The sequence below is a fragment of the Catharus ustulatus genome, chromosome 4 (genome assembly GCF_009819885.2).
Source record: "Catharus ustulatus isolate bCatUst1 chromosome 4, bCatUst1.pri.v2, whole genome shotgun sequence".
NCBI lineage: Eukaryota > Metazoa > Chordata > Aves > Passeriformes > Turdidae > Catharus > Catharus ustulatus.
The window spans coordinates 38,917,466-38,942,245 of NC_046224.1; the positions used below are offsets into that span (position 1 = coordinate 38,917,466).

Consider the following 24,780-nt stretch of genomic DNA (forward strand, 5'->3'; position numbering starts at 1 on the left):
CGGGCGGGCCCCGGGCGTGGCGCACCAGGCGGCGATGCGCCAGCCGCGACCAGGGGAGGGGCCCCGGGGCCTGCAAACGTGGTGCCTGCGGGGCTGGGCCGTCCTGCCTGCCCTGGCCTGCCCCGCAGCCCGCAGCTGAGGCCGGAGAGCGCAGCGGGTACGGAGCAGCGGCCGCAGGGAGGGGGAGATGAGGGGCCGGGACTGCCAGGGCTGAGGGCTCGGAGGGGATGTGGGTCACTTTGGGGCAGCGGAGAGGGCAGCCCAACACTTTGGGGGGAGCAGAGGGGGCAGTCGGTCCCTTTGTGGGGACAGAAGAGGCAGTCGGTCCCTTTGGGGGGACAGAGGGAACAGTCGGTCCATTTGGGGGGCAGAAGTCCGGGAGGGTCTCCAGGGAGCTGCGGCTCATCCCTCTGTACCGCACCGGGCTGCACGCTGAAGCGGTCCCTTTAAAGCAGAGATTTTATCTGTTAAACTCTTTTCCTAACTACTATTCAGAGTTCTTTTTTTTCCCTCCACTTTAACTTCATGTGTGCTCTCGAACCCAAAGATGTTTTGAAAATTTCAAAATCCAATTTTTCTGTTTTGGTGGAATTTTTGTTGGGTTTTTTTGCTTGTTCTTTGTTTTCTTTGTTTTCTTTTTTTTTTTTTTTAAGAAAAGCTTTATTTCCTTCATACTTCAGGCTCAGAGCATGCTTCCTAGTACTGTGATTCAAATAGGTCTAAGATACCTGCATGACAGATTAGATTTTAAGCCCTGTACGTGGCTATGTAAGTATCTCCAAATATTTATATTTTGATATGCGACTGAACGGCAGTGCTGCAGAGTGATCCAAAAAAGCAGCACAAGTTTGATCTCAAATTGGGCTAAATCAACTCCACCAAGAATTAAGTCTATCTTGAGCAGTATGGTGGAAGATTTTAGGCTTAAAAACTACTGTAGTTCACGTGGTTGGTTAAAATATGAGCTGGAGATTCATATTGCTTCAATCTATTCTGACATTAATTTTGCCAAGAGGAAGCTACAGATTTTCTTTTTTCTAGAGGCATGATTTCATGAATCTTCTTTCTATCGTGACTTTTTTGCTAACTGACATTTGTGGTTTCAGAGATGGCATGAAATCACTACAACAGAGCTATTTCTAAATTAAAGCTTGATTTGCAATTTTATTTTTAAAATTGAAAAATTTACTTTCCCTTTTTAGTGTGGTGTAGGTAATAATTCTTTTTTAAATCTACAGGTAAAACACAAGTTCATCAGTGAAATTGCTGATGAGCTTGTGACAGTCATCAGCTACAAAAAGAAATATATATTTAATCCTTGTAATTTTAAATACATATTTAAAATAGCTTATTCTAAAGCAGACAAAGTATTTCTGGAAAGGTGAAATTAGCTTAAGCTTGAAAAGTCAGTTTAGTTGGAGAAAATAAAAAAGTGCTCTGTAATATAGAAAGCAAATGAAAGTATTATGGTACTTCACAGAAGTTCACATAACTAGGAAACATTGTGAACACTAAAAGAAACATTCCTGGAGGTGTATTTGTGTACTTAAACATTATGTTTGAGGGTGTTTAAAAGTAAAAACTAGTCCTTTCTGGTTTTGTTTTTTTTCTAGCTTTCTCTTTGGCTTCTGCTTTTTAAAACCACAAAATGTCTGAAGTTAAGCCAAGGAAAAAAGGTGTTTCTTCATCCAAGACCAGTGAAGGTTCACAGAAGGCTGAGAAGCACAGTAATTATGGAAAGCTGGCAAGTCCCAGGACCAGCAATAATCGCAGTTCCTTTTGCATGGACTCAAGGACAAGTTTGAGTATCGTTTCCCTTGCTGTTTGCCTGGTGGTGAGCTGGTAAGTGACTCTCTAAAGAGGGTATTCATACCTTCCTTTGTATTCTGTGGGCTGTATGATTTAAATGTTAACAGAGTGCTTGGGCTAAGAGTCTATAGAAACTTGTTAAAGGCAGAAAGATCAAGGAAAGAGTAGCAGTATACACAAGCATGGAAACATGGGTGTGCAGTGAGTTACTATAGAAGCTCCATCTGTTATATCATGTTGAAGGTGCCTTGCTCATGAATTCTAAATACCTGCTTTGGAGACTACATCTACCTGGAGAGCAACTTAGGCTGATAGTAAGTGCTTCTTTGGCAGGCAATAAATAATTGGACAGGAGAAATTAAATAGAGTTTTCTGTAAATAATTGCTCAGCAGTGTAATAAACTGTTCATCAGGTGGAGTCTTTAAGTAAAGGTCAAATACCTTTGTTGAAGATGTTTTAAAGTATCTTAGCAGAATCAGTGCCTTAGTTCCTTTAGCATGCAGTGTAAAAGCAAAGACATCTATGGATGCTTCCTTATTGTCATACCTCTTTGGAAGATAACTCCAGTATCAAAACAGATCAATTTCTTTTTTTTTTCCTGTCTTGTGTTGATCTAGCAAATTCTGTGAACACAAATCCCTCCAGTAACAATTCGCTGTGAATCAGGTTCTGGAATACTTAATATATGCTAATTAACAAGCTATGCTTTCTGTTTATTTACTTGAAATTTGCAGGTTTCTATTTCAGCAGTCAGGTCAATTTGCTGATCTGGAAAGGAAGTACAATTTTTTACATCAAGAAGCTGAAAAAATCCTGGATGTGGGAGATAAAGTAAACTTAATTTCTGAAAAGGTAATTATTATCATCTTAATTGGATAATCTTTGGTGAACATTTGTCATTATTTACTTCATTGTTATTTTGTTATTTTAAAACAGTCAGTTAAATTAAGTTTTGATAATGTGTTTTACTTGCCTGTGAATAGGCCTTTAGAGACTATTTCATGTGACAAAGTATGTCAATCCATGCCCTTGTGCCAGTATGTGAATACAGTGCCAGTATGTGAATACAGTGGTTGTATCTCAGTATGATTTTTAAGAAACTAAACTATTTTGAAGAATTTACTTACGTGCACATTTCATTCTGCCAGTCCTCTTTCATGTGCAATTCTAACATACATTGAATTGAAGAAAATTTACCAGCATTCTAATGTAACAGACCTGTTCCACTAATATGAAGACATAACAAAGTGATAGATAAGAAAATATGATAATAATGAAAAAAATATTACCATGTGTGATGTTATCAAGGAAAAAGCCTGTGCTGGCTGCTGAATTATCCCTGAGACCTTACAGATAATGATGGTAGCACAGCATCATGGCTCATGCCAGTGATTTTGTTTCAGCACTGATCTCAGAATAATGTCATTTATGCATCATGTAATTTGGATATTTATATACTATACTTAAGATTGCAAAATGTTGCATGGGATTTATCGTATTTTTGGACAGAACAACCAAGCATGGAAAAGTGCATGTATGCTATAGAAGTTCAACAACAGATACACCTTTTTTCCATGATTTTTTTCATATTTGGTTTATCAACAATATTTTAAAGATGAAACATGGAAACGTACTGTGAAGGAGCTTTGTAACAAGTACAGTGGCTTTTAAGGGACTTTATTCTCTTAATAAATGGAAATGGTTTTCTGTTCTTACTTCTGTTAAGTAGACACAGACATTGTTTTGTGTTGTAAATGCAGCTTGAGTCTTCTGAAAGTATCCTGCAAGAAGCTGCCTCATCCATCTCTGTGATGACTGAGTTTGGGCAGGAAATATCTTCTCTTCATAACATCATAAATGATATTCAGAACAATGAACAAACTCTCTCTCTGAAGTTGCAGAGCATTAATGAGAAGTTCCAAAATAATACAAATTCCTGGAGAAGAAGCCAGGATGAAATGAACACAAATGCTAGTGGTTTAAAATCTGAAACTAAGTTCATACATACAGAAATTACTTCCAAGATTAATGAAGTTGACCAAAGAATTAAATCCCTTTCAGAAAGAGTAAAAGATTTGGAAGACAGTACAGCCAGAAATATCAGAACACTAAAAAAGCAAGAAGACGATGAATTCTCTAGAATTGAACAAAAGTTGAACTTGGATGCAAAGTCAGTTGAAAAGCTAGAAGAAGAACAGAATAGTCTGGTAGCCAAGGTCACAGACCTGAATCAGAAACTTGCAAACTATGAACCTAAAATTGAGGAGTGCAAGACCCACTTGCCAGCAATTGAAAATGCTATTCACTCTATTCTTAAGTTGTCCAGTGACTTGCTTGGTATGGAGAAAAGGATAGAGGACTTGAAGACACGGCTGTACGCTGTGGAACATGACATGCTGAAAACTGTTTCTGATACAGTGGTGATGCAGAAGGCTCTTGAAGGCCTACAGTCCAATGGCAGCTTGTTCAAAGTGCAGCATGAACTAGCTGTTCTAGAAAAAGGGCCCAACATAGCAGTATCTTCAAAAGCAAAAGGAGTAACTTTAGAAAGCTCTAACTTAGGAAATGACCAGAATGGGGATAAATGAATTTGGACTTAGGTTTTTCATTGATAAAAAAGCACTTTTTAATAAATAATGTGATTTAAACATCAAGGATAGCTGAGGTATTGTCATTGATCTACAGAGACATTGGAACAGCCTGAAAGGTTGAGAAAGAGGCTGGAGGCAAGAGAGTAAAACTTTTTGTTAAAGAAGGAAAGGAATATTTTCTTAAATTAAAGATTCTTTTCAGATTGTTTATTGAAAATATGAAGCAAAGTATTTAGATTTAAGGGGAAAAAAAGTTCATGTTTTTAGTTTGTATTTAGTTTTCACTACATAGTTTCTTTTGTTGTTACTTTGTGTATTATTTTCCATAGACTTGTAACACAGTGAACAGTCACTCACTTCTCAGCAGAGATAATTGTACCTTACTTTTAATGTATTGTACACCATAATGTGCTGCAGGAAAGCACTGGTTACCTTTTTAACATCTGAAGCTTAGATGTAACACTGTTAGAGAAAACAGTAGTAAAGTACCCCCTTAATGAGAACCTTGTCTTGCTCTGGTATCTGTAAGCAGCTGACATTAACATAGCAGCTGGTTTGATTTTTTGGGGGTTTTTTTGTTTGTTTGTTTGTTTGTTTGATGGGGGGGTGTTTTGGTGCTTTAGAAACAAATTTTAACCTTTTCTTCTGTAGGATGTTCTTTGTTAGGCATGACATGGTATGTCTCATATTGCTTTACATTTGAAAAGAAAAAATAATTTAAAGTGTCATTGACATTGTTTCCCAAAGTTTGCTGAATTAAGAGCTGCAAAAGTAATTAATGAAATCAGTGAAGTTATATGCTTGGGAGCAGGGAACATCCAGGTTATCCATATATCTACTTGCACATGATGTAGTACTATTTAATAGGCCTGACAGCTGTTCATTGAAATTTGGATCTCAGGGACAACACAAATTGTCTGCAGACTTATTGTCCTGATAATTCTGTATTCCTCAGGAAAGGAGATTGCTTAGTAGAAACATTATGAACACACATTTATGACTTAATCAGACCTGTTTTAAGTTATTCTAGGTTTGTACATTCATTTCTCAAGAACTCCACTGAAATCTTCACTAAACAGGTAACACCCATTCAAGAAACTATGAAACCAGTGTTTCTCAATGTTATAAAGCTGTGTTGGTTTCATATCATTATTACTTATGTATAAATTTCTGTTTACAGTGATATTCAAAATAAAAATATATTGTAGTGAACCCTGTCCTGGTGCATAATCTAATTCAAAATAAATTAACTACTCCTCCAGAAAGGGTACAGAGTAAATACTTCAGTGTTCCATGTCCTAGCAGAAAAAAACTATTATATAAAGAAATGTTTTTCAAATACTTTTTCACAAGTGTGTTCCAGTTCTAGTGTTTCTACTTTGTATCTCTTTGGGGCAGTGTGGTTAGACTACCAGTGGTATGACCCCCAATCTAAAGTCATTCATCAACCTCAACCTACTGAAAGCTGAATATAGCAGCGGTTCAACATGAAATCCTCATTCTTGGAGGGCATTAAGTAGGTAACAAGCACAACCTTCCACAGCCTAAATTTTGGTCTTTTGCTTTTGAGCAAACAGGTCTAAGCTATTGAGGAACGACCAGCACTATTCAAGAGTTAAAAATACTGGTTTCTGTGATTATATTTTTACTATTGGTGTCCAGAAAAGGATTACTATGAAACTAATTCTAGCCTCTTGGAATGTGTTTCAGTTTGCCTGTTTAGTGTTTTTTTCTAAGTTCTACCCTGACTTAGTGGAGATTGAACAGGATAGTATCACTCAGATAATTTCCTTTTTTCCTCTCAAATTTGTAAACCAAGAACCAATCATAAGAGAATAAAAATTAAAGAGTGAACTAGCAAATCAAGACAAAAACCCAGCAGTAGCATGAGCTTTCCTTCCCTAAAATAGCTTTTATGGAGACTTAAAAACTCCTATGTATGGAAGAAGATTCCATTTGACGACTTGTGTTTTCAGAGGTCATGTTGGAAAGTCATATAGCACCTTCTTGTAATTTTTTGTTGTAATAGAAGAAGTACTAATATTTACTTTGTATACTGAACAAGAAAAAAAAATTGGTTGTGTTGTAACAGCAGTTTATTTCCTAGAGATAGGTTTTGCACTCAAATGTCAGAATAGGAAGATATTTCATTAAAGTATAGCTTGAATTTTGACATTGAATAGTTAAGCTAGAAATATTTTTGTATCCCTCTAGTGTGAAAAGACTTGGAACTTAATGAAACAGCTGGAAGATCTTCAAATAATTTCTCACATTAAATATCTGCAGGAAGATATTTATACAATGAAAACATGGTCTAGCAGCATAATTAAGAAACAAGAAGAACTGGAGGAGAATTTAACAAGCCTTTTTCATGCAGTTTCCAGCGCTGAACACAATGCAGCTTCTGTAGCAAAAAATGTAACATTGACAATTGTGACAGTGAAAACTGACATAAGGCGCATTTCAGGCCTGGTCTCAGAAATGACTGCACTGACAGATTCTTTGCAAACACTTGAAGATAAAGTAGAAGAAGGTGAAAAGGCAACAGTAAAAAATATAGGTGACCTCCTTACCAGTAGCATTGACCGAAGTACAAAAATACAAAGCCTGGCGTCCAGTAATGCAAGAAAAATTGAGCAAATTAAGACAGCACTGTCTGAGTTAAGGAGCAATTTTAGCAAGCATTCTGACAGACTTTTGAATCTTGAAGGTGACAGAGCAAAAGTTCTGAAGACAGTTACATTTGCAAATGATTTAAAACCTAAGATGTACAAAGTTAAAAAGGAGTTTGCCACCTTGGAGCCCTTAATAAATGACCTAACACTGAGAATAGGAAGATTAGTGGAGGAGGTGTTACGACGGGAGAAGGAAATTGCTTTACTGAATGAGAAATTGGCCAATCTGACAAGAGTTCAAACCGAGATCAAGGATGTGAAAGATGAAATAACCAAGATTTCAGACATTAACTGAAAGGCCACTGCCTAAAGTATAGTGTTTGAGGAGTGTTAACTCCTATCGTGTAGCACTGAGAAGACAGACAATATTTAAAGGCTTCATTTAGAAGCACACCTAAACCTGAAATTTGTCCTATTCCTATGAACAGGACAGAAAAAAAGCCATACTTATTTCAAGGGAGAAATAATAATGTGAACAAAAAACGTATCTCTGCATGTATTTGTCTTTCTGAAGAATGACAGATGCTATATTTAATAAATTGCTTGTTTTGTACAATAAAGCAGCGTTAAAGCATTAAATTATGTTCTTAGCTTTAGAGTTTGCTGTCATGAAGAAAGCAGGACCCAAGAATGACAGATACCTAGTTTCACTTTCTTGCTGCAAAGGAAGGAATAGAATTGTGGTTTCCAGCTAAACAAGAGGTAGTCAAACAGCAGGAGCACTTTGTCTCTATTCACTCTATGATTTTTGTAAACTAGTTTATTTTTAAAATAACATTTAACAAGGTAAATGCAGCGAAGCAAGAAATGCTCAGAAATACTGCTGATGCCTTCCAAAAAGTCTGTCACACATTTAGATGGAATAATGTGTATAAGGCTTTGTGTGAGTCTTTATAATTGTAAATCAAAATTACTGTGCAGCACTGTTCTGTCTTTAAAACACGTAACTCTCTACAGAGACAATGCTCTGAGAGACCTACTAATGCTGCTGATGGCTTTATCCCATGTCACGGTGTCTGCTCAGAGTTCTAACACTGTTATTCATTCATTCTTTCTTAGTCTGTAAAATACCATAGTGAGCAGCAGAATTAGCAAAGAGTAGCTACTTCTGTCCCAAAAGGCTACTGCTATGAACTACTGGGAGTATTTAGGTGCTGAAGAACAACAGATTTGAGACATTTGAAAATGAAGTAGGCATTAAAAAGACAGTGGGAATGGTTTTGGCAGAGGAAGGTGGGGGAGGGAAGTGAATTAAATAGAAATAAAAATTACTGCAAAGATCAATTAGAAGTTAATACAGCAACTCAGAAAACCCCTGTAGATGAATTTTATATCAAGTGGAAATTTACAGTAAGGCCTTTATAACTTCTCAATTGGGCATACCTGAACATCTTGCAACTACCAGACTCTTGATTGTATGGAAGACACAAGCATTCCTCTCCCTCACTATTCTCATACTTATTCAGCATTCCATGTCTTTTGGTCTGCTTCATGTTGCTGGTCTTCTGTACCTTCTTTGCTTCATTTGCCCACAGTCAACCTCCAAAACTGTGTTTAGTTTTCCTCTTTTTGGTATGTCCATTCCTATCTCTCCCCTTCTTCTCCCACTTTCCAGTCCACATGACAGGATGGCAAGAACAAACCTGTCGAAAGACATGTTTTCCTAGAAGAATGCACAGATACTCTACCAAGCCCTGTCCCTTTGCTCTTCCACACAGTTAAGTGAGCCCCTGAAAATAACCAAATGGCATTTGAAGGAGGCAGCAAAATTCAGGAACAGACATGGTAATGTATGCATTTAGTATCATACCTGAAACAATGTATGTACATGTGCACCTTAGGAGTTTGATGATTACACAGTAAAAATATTGTGGATTAAAGACATCACAGGCTACAGCGATTTTCTTTACTTTGCTTTCAATTTTATGAATGCCTCACTTGTGGTCAGTAGCCAGTAAGAATCTGGAGAGACAGAACTGGAGAACCAGTAGAGCAACAGCTACGCAAGTGATGTGGAAAATACATTCCAGCTGCAATTAATCTGAGCAGCCTTGACACAGCAGAGGTCTGTCTGCATGAAAAAGAGGCACTCTCTCCTTACAACAGTAATCAGAAAACAAGCCAGGATAAACAACTGCAGATTTCACTTTCAACCTCCAAATTCTAGAACACATCTCCCAGTGAAAAGCTGAGTGTACAGTCCTGTGTGTGGTTTCCAAGGGTAGTTAAGCATGCAAAAAATGTTACAGGACCATTCATTTCCCTTTCCTATTAGATATATGCAGACTTCCTACCCTTCCTTCCCAGGATAATCCTCTCAGAAACTTTTCTTGCTGCAAGCAAGACAAAAAAATTAAGTCACAAAGGTAAGGTTTACTTGGAAAAAATATTTTAGAATGATCTGTATCTTAAGCTGTCACACCACCCACCATACTGACCTCAGCAGTGAGCGACCAGAAATTCTCCCATAACACACAGGTGTTACAAATCTGTTTGCCCTACATGTACACATCTCCACTGTACTAAAAAAATGGATGTTTTATAGTAGCACTGTAATTAGACTGCTCTAAGCAGAGAGTGAGGTATTTTTTGGAAGTTTAAAGCAGACCGGTAACTTTGCCTCCTTGTTTTAGTACTGTCAGTGGTGGGGAGAGTATTGGCTCGGTGAAACTACAACCCCTTAGGTTATTTCTAGGGTCATGCAGTGATATTCTGCAATTTTATCAAATGATTGAGAGATTCAGGTAATAATGAAAATTACAGCTAGCTACTTAAAACAGACTTGAGTCCAACCTGTAGTGACATTCAGGCCATCTTTGCTTTTAATTTAGCTTTCAGGTACAAAACTGGCCTATTAATATACTTGTCAGCAACTTGAAAGTTAAAAAAAACACCCAAAAGCAAGAAACAGCATTAAGTGATTAAATGATGAAAAATTATATGAGCAAATAAAAACTACTTTTGGACACCAGAACATCCGCTCAGCCAAGGATTTCCTGCTTGCAGTATCTTTCTCCACAGCACTGAGTTACAAAAATTGTATTCTGTAACAAGGCCATGCATCTACCCAAGGTACTCATATTTGCTATAAAAAAGCAGAATGTTTATTGTTTTCACTGTGAACTACATCATTGCTATGTAGAAATGTAAATGAGTTACAACTACTTGTATTATTACAGCCCATTTTAAAATGATATGCAACAGACATTTCTGCGAGTATCAGTGTCAGCACATTTCATTTGTAGTACAACCTGATACAAACACCATGTGCAAATGCAGTTCTTACTCCAGATTTATATACACTGTATGCTTTAAACCAGAAAGCTCATCTCAGCTCCAAAACCAGCAAGAAAGTACGTTTTCTCCTTCACAAAATAAACACAAGCAGCATATATATAATCCATGTTTTACAGAGCACTTTGGGGTTTAGTGATGGGTCTGGAATTACCCAAGTCCAAAATGGGATACCCCTTTTTGATACAGGACTTTCCTTGCAATGGAAGTGCAAATCCATCAAAAGCACCACTGCCCCATCTCAACCTTCAGAAAATGTACCAGACATTATACACAAAGCAGTTATCAATGACCAAGTTGACCTTCTAAATGCATTTTAATACTATATTTTTCCCACTGAAGCACATTTAAAATACCAGCAGGCAACCCTTTAAGCAAGACCCTTTCCTAACAAGCATCTGAACAATCCTATGGCTGAATGTCAATGAAGCCAGCAGCTGCAAGGCAATTCTCTCCCCCTCTTGGGTTTTCCACTGAAACACAACACTGCTGTAACAGTGTATTTTCCCTTTCTCAGTTACAGAAGGGGAACTGCTCACTGCTCCTTGTAGTCTTATCTCAGATCTACCTTGATAAAATTGTCTGAACACCTTTAAAAGATAATTTCAGGTCTACCAGTAAGCAATGAAAAAAATGGACTTAAGATTCTCTTATTACTGTATGTATTTGTAACAATTGTGCAACGTTGACTCAATCCTAGAAAAAAATTGTGCGACTTCGCTCCACATATAGAATGAGTCTTGAGAAATTTAGCTCAGCACTAGATTGTTTGACAGACTACCTCACTACATGATCCAAGCTTGTCTCACTCTTCTGCCAGGCTTAAAATTTGACAGACATGCTTCACTTTTCCCCAGGATTAAAAGGAACTTTCAGCAAACCAAGAAAAATCTACTGAGTTAAAACATGCCTCTGAAGAAACTGATACCCAGTACACAAAAGTGACAGTTTTGCCTAGCAAGCTGTATCATACACACAACTTCAAAAGATGATTTAACATCAACATTCTTGATAGAAGATCAAGTAATAGTAAAGGCTCTTCTCCAAGGAAGCTCTTAAAAGTACTTAATGACTCATTAAATAATTTCAGAGCTTCCCATTCACAATGGGCAAATAAGATTTACGTATGTTTAGCATTAAATAATTTTAATTCAACAACAAAGTACTTGTACAAGTATTTTATCTAGACGTGGGGTATTTGACTTTGCTGCATAATGCAGGCAGATACCAGCTGCTCCAAGAGTGCCTTTATTTCTGTCACTGTGATAGGGAAACAGTGTATGGTTTTAGCTTTTACTCCACATTGTGAAAGGCAACAATTCAAATTAAGGCCCAGCTTTCTTGTTTAGCATAATCATTCAAAATCTTGGAAGTTGGAGGATTTTCACAGGGGGTGAGAAGCTCAATGCTACAATAGCAGGCACATCTGACTCCAGCAAGATGCAGCAGTCAGTACAATTATGATATTCCAATGGCACCTACCCACCTAATTTGTCCTTTTGGCTCTGAAGGAGCCAAATAAAAAGAAGCAGTATAACATAAGTGAGTGCCAAGCTAAGTTCAGTACCAACAGCTCACATGCTGCAAGGCAGCCTAGCCACAGTACTGCAAAAATCCATCAGCTCCCAGCTCTACTTTGTGAGCAAAGCAGAACTGTATAGGGGTAGTGATTACCAACTGAGTTACTGAACAGGTGAAATGCAAAAGGCAGTACGATCATCCTTCACTAAAAGATTTGAGAAAAAAATTCAAAAATACCTTCTTAACATTGCCTTAACTCTCTCCTTTTGTGTGCTGAGGAGTATCAAGGTCCAAAAAAACTGGTAAGGCTCCTTGTGCTGCAAAAATACATGGTTCAACCATAATTATTAAACCAATTCAGAAAAAAAATAACTGAAATAAAAAATACAGCTGTAGTAAATGTAAGGAAAAGCTGGCAAGTTTTTCAAGCTCTAGAATAAAAGACAAGCAATTTTACTTTATTGTAAAGTTGAAGTACGCCATTAGTAGTCAAATATATTTGAAAATCTTTATTAATGTCAGCTTTTCTCTAGTTAAGAGGTAGCACCTACTGTTTAATTCCACAGGACAATGGGAAGGGCCAAGTTCTTTGGTGTGGTTCAAAGCCAACAGAAGCAGAAATCAGTCAAGTAAGCCTAAGTTAAGTTGGGATGACCATCCCAAGGCAGAAACAGCTCTAGTATGCATAAAGTTCCTTTTATTTCTAAAGGAAACACTGATACCATGACTAGGATGCCCGATCAGACTCCAGTCTCAGCCATTCATGAGTTCAGCTGTTCCACAGCACAGCTTATTACAGGCAAATGATCAGTGGGCTTAAAGTGCAAGGACAGCTTCTTGGCACTTCTCTGGAAACAGTGAAAGCCTAATTTTGTTTTTTAAGTGGAAGAGTAACATTTCTGTAGTTTCTAAAGTGTGGAATGGGGTGTTTTTTAAATTTTTTTTGAGGGAGAGGGGGAAGCCAGGAGAGTATTTGAGGTATTTACTACTATGAAATGAAGCTTACATATGCAGTAGTAAACAGACACTAAGCATTCTGTTTCTCATTTATTTCAAGCAATGACAGTGGTAGAATTTAAACCCTCATGTGAGATGAGGGCACAACCAATAATGACATTGTATAGAGTTTGTTTTCTACATAGTCAAATATATAAAAGTTTCATGAAACTCATCACTGGGACAGCCAGCAGTCAGTCAATGAGTTGTCTATTCAGTTAGACCAAGCTTCTTCTTCAGAGATTCTGGCATTTCAGGTGGAGGTGGGCGAGGAAGTCTGAAATAAACCTTGACAGAATCGTAGATGAACCACTGTAGTGCAGTCAGGGTACCAATCATAATGATACGAGCAAACAGACCTTTCCATACACCTGGAGAGCAAACCATAAAGCGTGAGCAGCATAAAACGGCACGACAAAAAGAAATCCTCCCCAAAACACCAGAAACACTTGATCCAAAATGCATGAAAGTAAGAATGTACCTTTGAATCCAAGCCTCATAAGAACCTGTGAAGCTGAGCTGCCCTTTTCTTTGTTCAACACAGACACCACAGAATCAGCAGGATGGGAAACAATTGCACAGAACACACCAGCTGAAAGAATAATTTGACATTAGTTCTGTGGTGTTTTAGCTGTACCACTACTACACTTAGCTGTACACTAAGTCAACCAGTTGAAACTTCTGAACAGAAGAAAATAACCAGAAAAAAACTTTTAAATCTCTGGATACTGAAAATCCCCCTTCCATTCAAAGATTCCCAAGACTGAAAAAGATGCCAGTTTTCATTTAAATCAGCTGCAGTTTTAAAATCTGGTCATCCATATTGGTAACATATAGGTGTAGTTAAGAGTAGTGTCCTGTTACAGACCCATTTCTCCCTACCAGACTGATTATAGTCATTTCCCCTGCACATTTTCAAGTTGCAACTAAGTTCTCCCATATTAGTGACATCTACTTAATACTCTGAAAAACAACAGGTCTCTAGATTTGCAGTAATCCATTAAGGAAGGGTAAGACTTAAAGATTTCTTACCAATATAGCCAGCAACAAATGTGACTACCAGCTGTTCTCCTTTTGTACATTCACTTCGCGGCTTGGGAACAACGTACTTGTAGAGAGCTTCAACAGTACGTTCAAAGCAGGCAAATTTCATCATTGTGTACGGAATCTGTCTCATCCATAGCGGAGCAACGCCTTTATAGAAACTTAATCAGAGAAGAGACAATCTCAGTTTCATTTTCATCAGTATTTAAAGTGTTTCTCTAACCTGAAATAAATTAGTTTATTTATTGCTGTTACGCAACTTCCATATACTGACCCTGTAGTGCTATCAATTCCTACAGAAATTTGAGTTATCTTAATTCCTGAGTATTACCTTTAAACAGCAACACAAATTGAAATTTTCCAGATCCCCAGGCTACAGAGCAGTTTCTTTAGTCACTTTTCAGATTACACCACACAACAGCAATGTAGTACTGATACTAGCAGTGCAGTAAAGCTAATGTCTGCATACCAGCCAAGTCCTGATAGTGAGACATGACCTGTATATATACAGCCACTTCTATCAGAACAGAAAGCTAACATGCAGTTATGTTACTCTCACATGCCAATGACTCAAGCATCTTTGACTGTACAACCAGAAAGTTGCTGAATATCTCTGACTGGAACTGCTAGAAACTGAAGTTATCCAGCAGAACTCAGCACAAAGATACCCACAAAGATGGATCTAAGGAGCATGTGGAATTAGCAGCTAGTTCAGCACAGATTCCCTGAATTATGTTAAATTCTTATCTTGAAATACAAAGACCAAGAAGTATTACAAGCTAAGGCCAGAATTAGTTATAGCACCAGATCTTCATTAAGAAATGTACTGAAAATCAACAACTGCAATTAAAATGAAGGGATGCTTACGCCCAGATGCCTTCTTCTGCAAACATTTTGGGTAAAGCCTGCCGTAGAGTGTTTGCATATCCAGGCTGTGTCTGAATACGAACTTTAGCAGCTTCCATTGGAGCCAGAGCAATGTCAGCAAAAAACTCTGCACTGGCAGATGCAGCTAAATATAGCGAAGTACGCCACAAATAGGCATTTTCCTGAAAGGAATTTAAACACACATTTTTATTATTGAATCATGCTTTTGTGATTACTCCTTATCACTAATACTATTATGCTGCAGACATACAGCTTTACATAAAATATTTAAGGCTTACCTCTCCCAGCATGTTGCCATACAGGATTTTGAAAACTTCATAGAAACCAAATTTACAAAGACCTTGCATGGAATAGCCAATAAAGGTTGGGGCCCATCCCTTAGCCAAGCCACGAACACCATCTTCATTGATTGTCACTGAAAATCCATTGAAGATGCTCTTGTATTTTTGTGGATCAACCTAAACAGAATAGACAGTTAAATGCTTGATATAACTTTCTATTTTCCTTCTCACATCCCCATCCAAAATTTTTAATTTTTCTATTCCTCAAACAGCCACCTTGCTCTAATTCCCTGGACAGATGATGTACTCACCACAAAGTTACCCTAATGTAACCATAATGGTTACTTGCTAGTCTCAAACCCTGACTTAATTATAACAGTCAGTATGTTCCTCAATACTCAGAAAGCACCAAACTCAATTTTATTTCACTCTAATTCTACAGTTTAACAGTGCAACTGTAATGAAAAGATTTACTGAAATCACTGTTCTAACACTGTCAGTGGTGTACTGGTGCAACTATGCATAGATCAGACTTTTTAAAAATTTAATGGATCTTGTCAGCAATCTTTACACACTATTCCTATGTACACTCAAGCACTGCCAGAAACCTAATGATTCACCTGATTGATTACTGATCAGAGAAGGTTGTTTTTCCTGTGTCATCTCTCCACACAGTCAGCCTAAGACAGATGGAGAAAAAGCAGACCAGAGAGTACTCAAAAACTTCTACACTCGCGCTTGGCAATAAGTGCTACATACAAATTGTTTTCTGCCTGTAAAATTTTGCGTGAGATTTTATTAACTTATCAGAAATTTAACACAGACTGACTTGAATAATTTTGTTTCAGGTGAAAGGAAGTAATTTAGCAGAAACTTTTCAACAGGTAGTGAAGTCACATCCCACTATTACTTTTCATATTTGAAATCATCCAACGGTTCCTCAGAAAATAAGAAGGATATCAAACTGGATGCCCATCAAATCTTTCAGAAAGAGCTATGGGACATGCACGTCAACCTGCGATGACTGGTATTTTGTCTTGCAGTCTAGGAACAATATGCTTGAGATCTAGTTCACCTAAATATGTCAATTTTAAAATGTGACAATTTTAGACAATTGGATATTTAATCAAGCACTGTAGAATGAGACTATGTTCAATCATGCTTAGTAACAGGTGTCCTGGTTTCAGTTAAACCATGGCAAAGGTGACCTCTTCTTAAAAAGGCATGGGAGGGCAGGAAACAAGTTTCTTCCAGGAGAACTTAGGAAGGATTAGTAATGTGCTGTATACTGGATCTGTGAAGAGATAAATGCTGACAGGTTTTACAAGATCACACCTGGAATCCACACAGAATCCCCCTCCTGAACCTCCCTCTAAGCGCTGGAGAGGGAAGGGGAAGTATCACCACCCTTACCATGTAAGGAACTGGAAGTGGTAGCCCACACTGAGCATGTCTGAAGTGTTACAGATTTCCTGGTTTGAGAATAGAATTTCAGGTGCTCTCACGAATGTGAAAAAGTCTCTCTGGTAAATGTTGTAAAATAAAGGCCATTCAGAAGAACACAGTTTTGAAGAACAGCACGTGCATACTCCTAGTGTGACAAGGAGCCCTGACTAATTCATAGTTCCCTTCTAATTTCAGTAGTTCTGTAACTACAAAATGACCATTTTTATAATCAGTGTCAGTCTACGCAATAGAGAAATTATTAACTACTATATTTCCAGAAATTTACAAATGTGCTTTAATTTGCTTCATTCTTGCAGATTTGCCTGTATAAATCCATTAGTATGTTTTCATCCATGGTTGTTCACAAAATTATTTTAATGCGTCATAAGTGCAATGCAACAACGCTCCTTTCAGTTTAATCAAAAACCACTTCAAGGAAAGCAGTTTGCAAGCATCGATGGCCTTCCTGATACCAAATCAAGTTTTAGCCACTCTGCTCAAAGAGGCATCATTAGCAAATCCATACACCATGCATTGATATCCAGGATGTTAATGGATCAAATGACACATGCATGTCACTCCAGGCTAAAAAACGCAGATCCAAAAGATACTATTTCCTTAGTCCAAAAGCACTGGAATAGTGCTGGACAGCCAACCAGCCAGCAGAGTAACACTGCGGTGGGTGCCTTTTAGCAAATAGAGTCAATTAAACATGCCTTAAATGTTGTCAAAAATAGTGTGTCCAGATTATCTGTAATACCTTTACTTCTCTTGAAAGAGGTATTTTACTAGTCTTACACCAGTAGATTTGATAAAGTAGCATTCAACTTTACTTGCTTCTTGTCATCTACAAAAGATTGCATCCCTATTGCCAACTCAATATGCTGGCTAGATAGAAAGCAAAAGCTCAAGAAAAGTTTAAGTTCATACAAACCTGCATACGACATTTCACTAAATCCAGAGGTACGACACCAGTGTGTGTCAGGCCACAACTTAGGACCCCACCAACGCCACAGAGAGCATAAAACTTGAGCGAGCCATATTCACAACTGTATTCTGCAGTAAAAAAATAAAGACACACCATGCTTTTAAATAAACTCCATGCATTGCTGGACAGTGATGTCCAGGGTATAGTTTATGCCTCCAGTTCATTAGTAATTAAATATACCACACTGAACATGCTCTGTCATCACATACCAACATGCAGAACAAACCTGCATTCTGCATTTAACCAGGTCTAGAGGAACCAGTGCCGTATGTGTTGTTCCACAGCTAATAATCCCACCAAGGCCACAAAGCATAAAGAATCTGTTTGAGCCATAGGCACAGCTGTATTCTAGTTAATTGGAAAAAAATTACATATATACAATTATATACAGTAACAACGATCAGAAAAGAAACAAAACTAAGTGCCATTTTCTCAAAACTATTAAACTGAACTAATCTCCCATGCTGCATTATTTGAATATAGTGTTAAAATGTAAAACAATTCTTTTTCTTTAAATTAAAACATTTTGGACTGACAAGATTTGATTTTAAGCCTTCAAAAGTGAATTTGTTCCTTTAAATAAACAAATGAAGAAACAAGGAAGTTTTAGCTCATAGTACACTAAAACCATAGAAACTAATCCCAGAAGTTACTAGCAGAAACTATGACTCAAAGTTGCAATGTCCAACAATTTCTTATATCCAAGAATTAAGGAAGACTATTATTCCTCTAGTACTCAAAAACAATGCTTCTTTTGTTAAATATTCTATGACAGTGCTAGAGACTATAAAAATCTAGCGTATTGGTGTTGGAGATATGCAGATGTATTTTCAGGTATTTCTCAGATTACTTACACAGATTTTTTGTAAATTTTCTTTCAAATACAGAAATGTATACAGCTTGTTTAGTGAAACTGCAGATTGCTATTTACCATCCCATTGAATGCTCATACGCAAGGTTCATTAAAGAATCTTTCAGGTCAAATTTAATCAAGAGATATTCCATATGCACTGTTCTATAGTGTATATAAAACCACCTAATCTTAAAACAAGTTATTAATTTTCACATATTCATATACAGCAAAGTTACTGGAGCTGGAAAAAAGGGAATCCATCTTCTTCTTTCAATTTTGAAGAAGCTAGAGAGACTATGAGTGCAAACAAGAAAACACTCAAATTTACAATGAACAGTACAAAAGAAGCATAAAGTAGCAGCATAGTTCTGCCACTATGCTCAATACTTAAAAAAATAAGTAAAGGCAAAACTAATATACTGAATAAGCATACAGAAAGTAATGTAACATAAATACTATTATCCAAAGTAGAAAGACAAACTTTTGCTAGTACATCTATTGATGTCACTTAATATAATGGAATAGATATTAAAGTGTTACAACTTCATAAGAACTATCTACAAGAAACACTAATGAAAACTATAAGACAACAAAAGCCTATCTTATGCAGAGCTTCTTTGCCATCTTTCTGGTTCTGAATTCCTTTATGAACTCAGCAGAAACTGACAATGATGTTCAACAGCACAACAGAGCAGCAGATAACACTAACAGGCTTATCCAGCTCATAACTTTGCTAACATAACTTTTAAAGGATCTCCTTCCCACAAATGTTCCAGATTTTACATTATGTTTTATATTTACATTTTTCACCTTACTCTTAATAATTACCCAAACAATAAAAAATAAGTTTTTCTTTATTTAAAATGATAAATATCATATCACAGATGCCATAGTGAACCTAAGTTAAAAGCTACAAGTCAGTTATCAGAATAACTTATTTTTAATTGAAACCCTGCCAAAGCCTGAAAATATGCTGGTCTGGGACTGACATACAGCTCCAAAATAGTTCGGCCATGCTAGCATATTTGTGGACAGCAGAAACAGTCTGTTTACAACTTTCCAGAATGGCTGGTTAAGCATACACAGATCTGGCAGGTGTAATCAGAGAACAGACTCTAGGTCTGTTCGGGGCAACTCTTCCAGCTATGTCTTTGGTCAACAGCACCTCAGCCCTGCAGCAGCTACCACGCTGCCCAGATCTCAGAACTGTTTGTTCACACTGCCCTTTCCACAGTAATTTAGAAGTCATACTCCTCAAATGACAGGAACAGACCTTTATAAAAGCAGAGTTTTATGTATGTGTTGTATTACATTGTAATGTAATTCAGACTGACATGTCAGCCTGGTATTCAAGTACAGTAATTAAGAGAGCCAATATCAATTAGACTTGAGCTCTTTAGAGGTACCTAGGTTTGTGGTGGTATTAGGAAAATAAAGCCACAGATGATCTTGGACTTTCAGAAATAGAGTCAAATTTTCTAAAAACCGTAACTTGAGAAGAGAAGCATCTGAACAGCACAGAGGACAAGAAAGTAATTCTAACATTCCCAGGTACTGATTTAAGACAAACACCCTTAAAGGTACACAAATATGAACATATGGCATAAAAATACTCTGTTGAGAGAGCTACATCATAACTATTTCATATCTCTGATTCCAATCTGACATGTTAACAAGGACAAATTCCACGAGCTGGTCATAAAACACTTGGTCTCTGAGCTCTGTTGTGGTTGATGCCCTGAGCTGATCTCAGAAGGTCGTGTGGTTTGTACTGACTTTGTGTGACCTTGTGCAACTTCAGATATCTTCTGCAATGTGTTATGTTCTCAACATAAAAGCCAGAGAACCAACTGGTACACGAAACAATGAACTCAGCAGAAAAGATTATAAACACTGAAGAACTTTGGCCACCTTTGACCACAACTGCCAACAGACAGGACGAAGATTAAGCATAAGGCTTTAAAGAAATAAGTGCACCTACTGAATATATTTAGCATACCAAAGAGCAATTTAGGGCCTTAGTTAGCTGGCAGCAGGATTACTGCACTGAAAGCCACAAATAATTTCTGGAAAACTTTGTAAAACCTAACCTGTCTCATGTATTATATGAATGTTCATGCAAGTGAACAATTCAATAATCACAGTATGTCAGAAGAGGTAGCTTGCTGAAAGTAACTTTTACTTTTTTTTTTAAGCAAAACTAGAGAGACACAAGTTATTGACAAGTTAAAAGAATTAGAATTTTAATATCCATGTCTACTACTGTGCATTCCTTCAGCTGGACCTCAACAAGTTAGAGAGGTATGCAGAGAGGAACTGAATTAAGTTCAACAAAGGTATACGTAAGGCCCTGTACCTGGGAAGGAACTGCCCCAGAGAAGGAATAGCACAGGCTGGGGAGCAACCTGCTGGAAAGCAGCTCTGCAGACCAGGAGCTGGGGGTCCTGCTGGACGGCCAAGCCGTCCACGAGCCAGCAGTGTGTCTGTGTGGCCAAGAAGGCCACTCCAATGGGGTATCCTGCAATGCATTAGGAAGAGCATGCCAGCAGCTCAAGGGTGATCCTGTCCCTTTACTCAGCCCTAGTGAGGCTACATTTGGAGTGCTGTGCCCAGTTCTGGGCCCCTCAGTACAAGACAGACATGCAGCTCCTGAAGCAGGTCCAGGGGAGGGCTACAAAGACAATGAGGACAGGAACACCTCATTTATGAAGAAACACTGAAGGAGCTCGGTCTGTTCAGTCTCAAGAAAAGATGACTGAAAGGCGATCTCATCACTGCCTCTAAGTATTGACGGGAGGGTGTCAAGAGGAAGGACTCAGGCTCTTCTCAGTGGTGTCAAGCAACAGGACATGAGGCAATGGGCAGAAACTGATACACAGCAAGTTCTATCTGAATATAAGGAAGAACTTCTTTACTGTGGTGACCATGCACTGAAACAGGCTGCCCAAAAAGGCTGTGGAGTCTCCCTCCCCAAAGACATTCAAGAATCTGCACACAACCTGTGCAATCAGCTTTAGGATGGACCTGTAAAGATGATGACGATGACTCACTGTGGTTCTTTCCACCCTTACCCACTCTAAGGCACTACAAGCATCATAAAGGTCTGACCTTCAGAAGTCAACGAATTGACTAGGAAACATACAGGAAGCATTTGCATTTAACTCTTAAGTGCATCCCTGTCTCTTAAACAGCAACTCATCTGTTGTACACCCCACAGCTAGTAACAAATAACTAAAAAAGAGCAGCACCAAGCACTCCTAATGTATCCAGATATTCATGTACCAGTCATGAATAAACTGGTGAAAATAATAACAGAAAAAGGGAAAAAGGATAGGAAGGATGATCTTTCGAATCCACAGATTCACCCACTGCTCTTCTTCGCTGATGAAAACGTGCGGGCCTACAACCTCAGTGCCCGAGGCTGCAGGCCATGCAGAGCCACAAAAAGCGCTCTCTGCTCCCCAAGACAGAATCTACAAGGGTTTCTGCGATTAATCTGCACTAGAACCTTGCCGTGTCCTTTCCCAGCAAACCCGGATCCCTTCTGCTCCTGAGCACACATCGCCGGGAGAACGGAAGCACTGCCAGCGCCTCCCCCGCCCGTGCCCTTCCTCGTCCTCCAAGCGGGCGCGCAGGCCCAGCGCCGGCCCCTCCCGGCCCGGCCGAGCCCCGCTGAGCGCTGACATTCCCTGCGCCGCCCTGGCGGGCACAGGCCCGGGTGCCGGGGGCAGGGCAGGCGCCGCCAGCCCCGCACGCCCGCGGGCCTCGTCTCCGCCGGGCCCCTCCGTCCCGCTCTCACCTTCGTCGGCGGACGCGGCCGCCAGGCCCCGCCGCGTGGCGGGGGCCTCCGCGGGGCGCTTTCTCACGCCGTCCTGCACCAGCTGGAAGTGCGGCGCGTAGAACGGGTTGTGCCGCGCCAGCGGCGCGATGGACGAGAACATGGCGACCTGAGGCGGGAGAGAAGAGCAGAGCGACGTAGGACCACAAAATCCCGCCACGGCGCGGCCGCCGAGCCCCAATCCCGCACCCACGAGGCGGCCCTGCCACTCCGAGGCTGAGCCCGGTTCCCGGCGGGCGGGCGGCCCGCGCCGCCCCAACTCACCTCGCAAGATGGAGCCGCTGCGGCAGAGACTGAGCGCGGGCCCCGCGCCGTCACCTTGTCCTTCGGCGCGCCGAGGGCGGGGCCGCCGCACATCGACCCGCGCCGCGATTGGCGGAGGCGCCACGCCAACCGCCGCGCACGCGCGCCCACCGCCCTTCCGCCCCGCGCCTGCGCGGGAGGGGCCGCGCTGGCCCCGCGCCCGGGCCGTGCCGCCCCTCAGCGCCCCCGCCTGGGGGGCCGTGGCTGCAGCCCTGCGGCCGCTGCTCGGGGTCTGTGAGCGCAGCCTACCGCCATAAACCCCGCGCCTCAGCTGCTGTTCCTTCCTTATCGCCGCCCGGCTCGGGGCGCTTGCCAACTGCGCCACGTGCCTCCCGCAGCCTTGCCCCGGGCAATGTCAAACCAGAAACGCCCGGACGCGAGTTCCCTGTGCTGGTCTTGACCTGTGCTCTGCAGCACTCACCGAATCACGAAAGCATCGAGGTTGGAAGAGATGTTTAAGATCAAGTCCAACCCCTAGCAGCGCATCCATTTTTTGAGATTAAAGAAGTCCTCAGTATCAACATCTGGTAATCAGATCTAGTAACACTCTCTAACTGCTGTCTGGTAAACACACAAGATGCAACTCCCTCAGCAGAAAGCTCACCCCTCTCTCCCGACTCCGGCTGTAGAACTCTGTCAACCCAAGCACGGTCGGATCTAGCACCGAGCACTGTCTGCACACTCCCGGCCGAGCTGCTCCTTCAGAGGGCAAGCTTGCAGGGCATCGCGACGTAGCCTGTGCTACAACGGCGGCAGCTGCTCACAGAACTGTTTCTTACTGGTTTGTTAAAAGCAGAATGCTATGTAACACAAGACCCGTGCTTGGCCTTACCTACCTTTAACTGTGCCTTTTCCAACACAGGGTGATTTCACTCATTTTAGTGACTTACATAGTACAAGACTAGCACAGAGAAGTTCAGCTCTCCTGTTACCAAAGAGGCAATAACTCCATTTTTCCATCATTTTGATCACATTCTTTCAATTACAGTGCTCTGCACAGAAGCCAGGAAAGTAAGAGACGTGCTGAACATGCCAGCTCTTACTTCTGGGCAAATGACAGCACACCAGCAGTACCACACCCCAACTTTGGTCAGCTCAGGGGTTCCTATCAAACTACCAAAGAAGGCCCTTAGGCCTGGCTCTACTCGGTCTATTGCACAACAAAGTTGTGAACCCAGGGAGACTGGATTCACACACACAAAAGTGCCCAATAGCACTGTCACAGATATCAAGGTTGGTTAAGTGCCTCTTGAATAAACTACACTCCAGCTGCTCAAATATGAAGAAGTCAAATGAAACTTGTACTCTTCAAATATTTTTGTTTAGCAACCAGCTGAGAGCCCAAAGTGCTGTTGAATTCATTGCCAGTGGCAGCAGTGAAAACAAGCCAGAATTGCTCATTTTGCCATTACTTGTTTTATTTAAAAGCCAAACACTGACACTTTTTTCAATTAGATGGTAACCTCTGAACATGGCAGAGATTTAGGTTCTTATCTTGAAACTGCATACAAATTATTACAATTTTTGCAGGCTTTCCAATTTTTAACATATAGAAAACCTCTGTTCCTTCCAATTACAAAGGATGAGCAGATGACTATTTATAGACATCTAATGGCAATTTGTGTGCACAACTATACAGATGCTTATGAGTTAGTCTGTAGAACTTTTCTGGAACAAACTTTGAGTTTGTTTTTTGTTTTAAGTGACAATTAACATCTAACAGCTGTACTATTATAAAGAACTACTAAACTGCAGTCTAACATAGCCCCATGAGAATGCAGGGATATGTTCTTGCTGAACACATATAATTTTACAAAAAAAAAAAAAAAAAAACCCAACAAAAAAAACAACCCACTACAACTTCTCCCAGATGTGAAGGAACAAAATAGCAATAGCCTAGATAAAACCATCTAGATAAATTTAATTAATTTCTGAGAGACATTGCAGGTAGTAATAGGTGAAGACTTAAAAGATGTTACCTTGTAGTGTCAACCTCTGTCCAATTCACAGTAAAAAGATCTATTGTAAATTAAATCCATCTTTTTAATCAGTAGCTCTTTAAGTTTTATGAGGTTAAAAAATTTTTAGTTTGCAACTCCAGAGTGTTCTTAATTTCATATATCCTTCTGTTGTGACACCCATCACATACCCTCTCCAGTTCCCACCCCAATTTCACCTCAAACTGCATACAATCAAGAAAAATGCAGGCTAGTTGCTGTCTTACAGTAACTTTTCACAGTTCTAACATTTTG

The 24,780-nt window shown here is 39.6% G+C and overlaps 2 protein-coding genes and 1 non-coding gene across 4 annotated transcripts; 1 reads left to right on the plus strand and 2 right to left on the minus strand.

Moving 5' to 3' along the window:
- The first annotated feature begins 35 nt into the window (after nucleotides 1-35).
- LOC116994895 (IKBKB interacting protein) lies at nucleotides 36-7,636 on the plus strand. Of its 2 annotated transcripts, none has more exons than XM_033056852.1 (4): nucleotides 36-157; nucleotides 1,614-1,842; nucleotides 2,545-2,662; nucleotides 6,616-7,636. In XM_033056852.1, the coding sequence occupies exons 2-4, from the start codon at nucleotides 1,649-1,651 to the stop codon at nucleotides 7,369-7,371; spliced, it is 1,068 nt and encodes a 355-aa protein (XP_032912743.1). In that variant the 5' UTR covers nucleotides 36-157; nucleotides 1,614-1,648; the 3' UTR covers nucleotides 7,372-7,636. The 2 variants fall into 2 exon arrangements, with proteins under 2 accessions (XP_032912743.1, XP_032912742.1); XM_033056851.1 differs by lacking the exon at nucleotides 6,616-7,636 and adding an exon at nucleotides 3,571-5,613.
- Nucleotides 7,637-10,157: 2,521 nt separating this feature from the next.
- On the minus strand, nucleotides 10,158-22,585 carry SLC25A3 (solute carrier family 25 member 3). Its single transcript, XM_033056850.2, has 8 exons — nucleotides 22,490-22,585; nucleotides 22,187-22,334; nucleotides 17,481-17,602; nucleotides 15,098-15,277; nucleotides 14,799-14,980; nucleotides 13,920-14,092; nucleotides 13,369-13,479; nucleotides 10,158-13,258 (listed from the first exon to the last, which is right to left on the minus strand). Exons 1-8 carry the CDS (start codon nucleotides 22,580-22,582, stop codon nucleotides 13,098-13,100), a joined length of 1,170 nt encoding a protein of 389 aa, XP_032912741.1. The 5' UTR covers nucleotides 22,583-22,585; the 3' UTR covers nucleotides 10,158-13,097.
- Nucleotides 14,388-14,627, minus strand: LOC116996124. Its single transcript, XR_004417878.1, has one exon. It is a non-coding gene; the product is annotated as a small nucleolar RNA SNORA53 (small nucleolar RNA).
- Nucleotides 22,586-24,780: the final 2,195 nt, after the last annotated feature.

Coding starts and splice junctions, on each gene's coding strand:
- SLC25A3 (XM_033056850.2), bottom strand. CDS start 22,582: ATGTGCGGCGGCCCCGCCCTCGGCGCGCCGAAGGACAAGGTGACGGCG. Junction 22,335..22,489: donor CAGCGGCTCCATCTTGCGAG/GTGAGTTGGGGC, acceptor CTCCCGCCTCAG/GTCGCCATGTTCTCGTCCAT. Junction 14,093..14,798: donor GCAGAAGAAGGCATCTGGGC/GTAAGCATCCCT, acceptor TCTCTGATTAAG/TTTCTATAAAGGCGTTGCTC.
- LOC116994895 (XM_033056851.1), top strand. CDS start 1,649: ATGTCTGAAGTTAAGCCAAGGAAAAAAGGTGTTTCTTCATCCAAGACC. Junction 1,843..2,544: donor GTTTGCCTGGTGGTGAGCTG/GTAAGTGACTCT, acceptor TGAAATTTGCAG/GTTTCTATTTCAGCAGTCAG. Junction 2,663..3,570: donor TAAACTTAATTTCTGAAAAG/GTAATTATTATC, acceptor TTGTAAATGCAG/CTTGAGTCTTCTGAAAGTAT.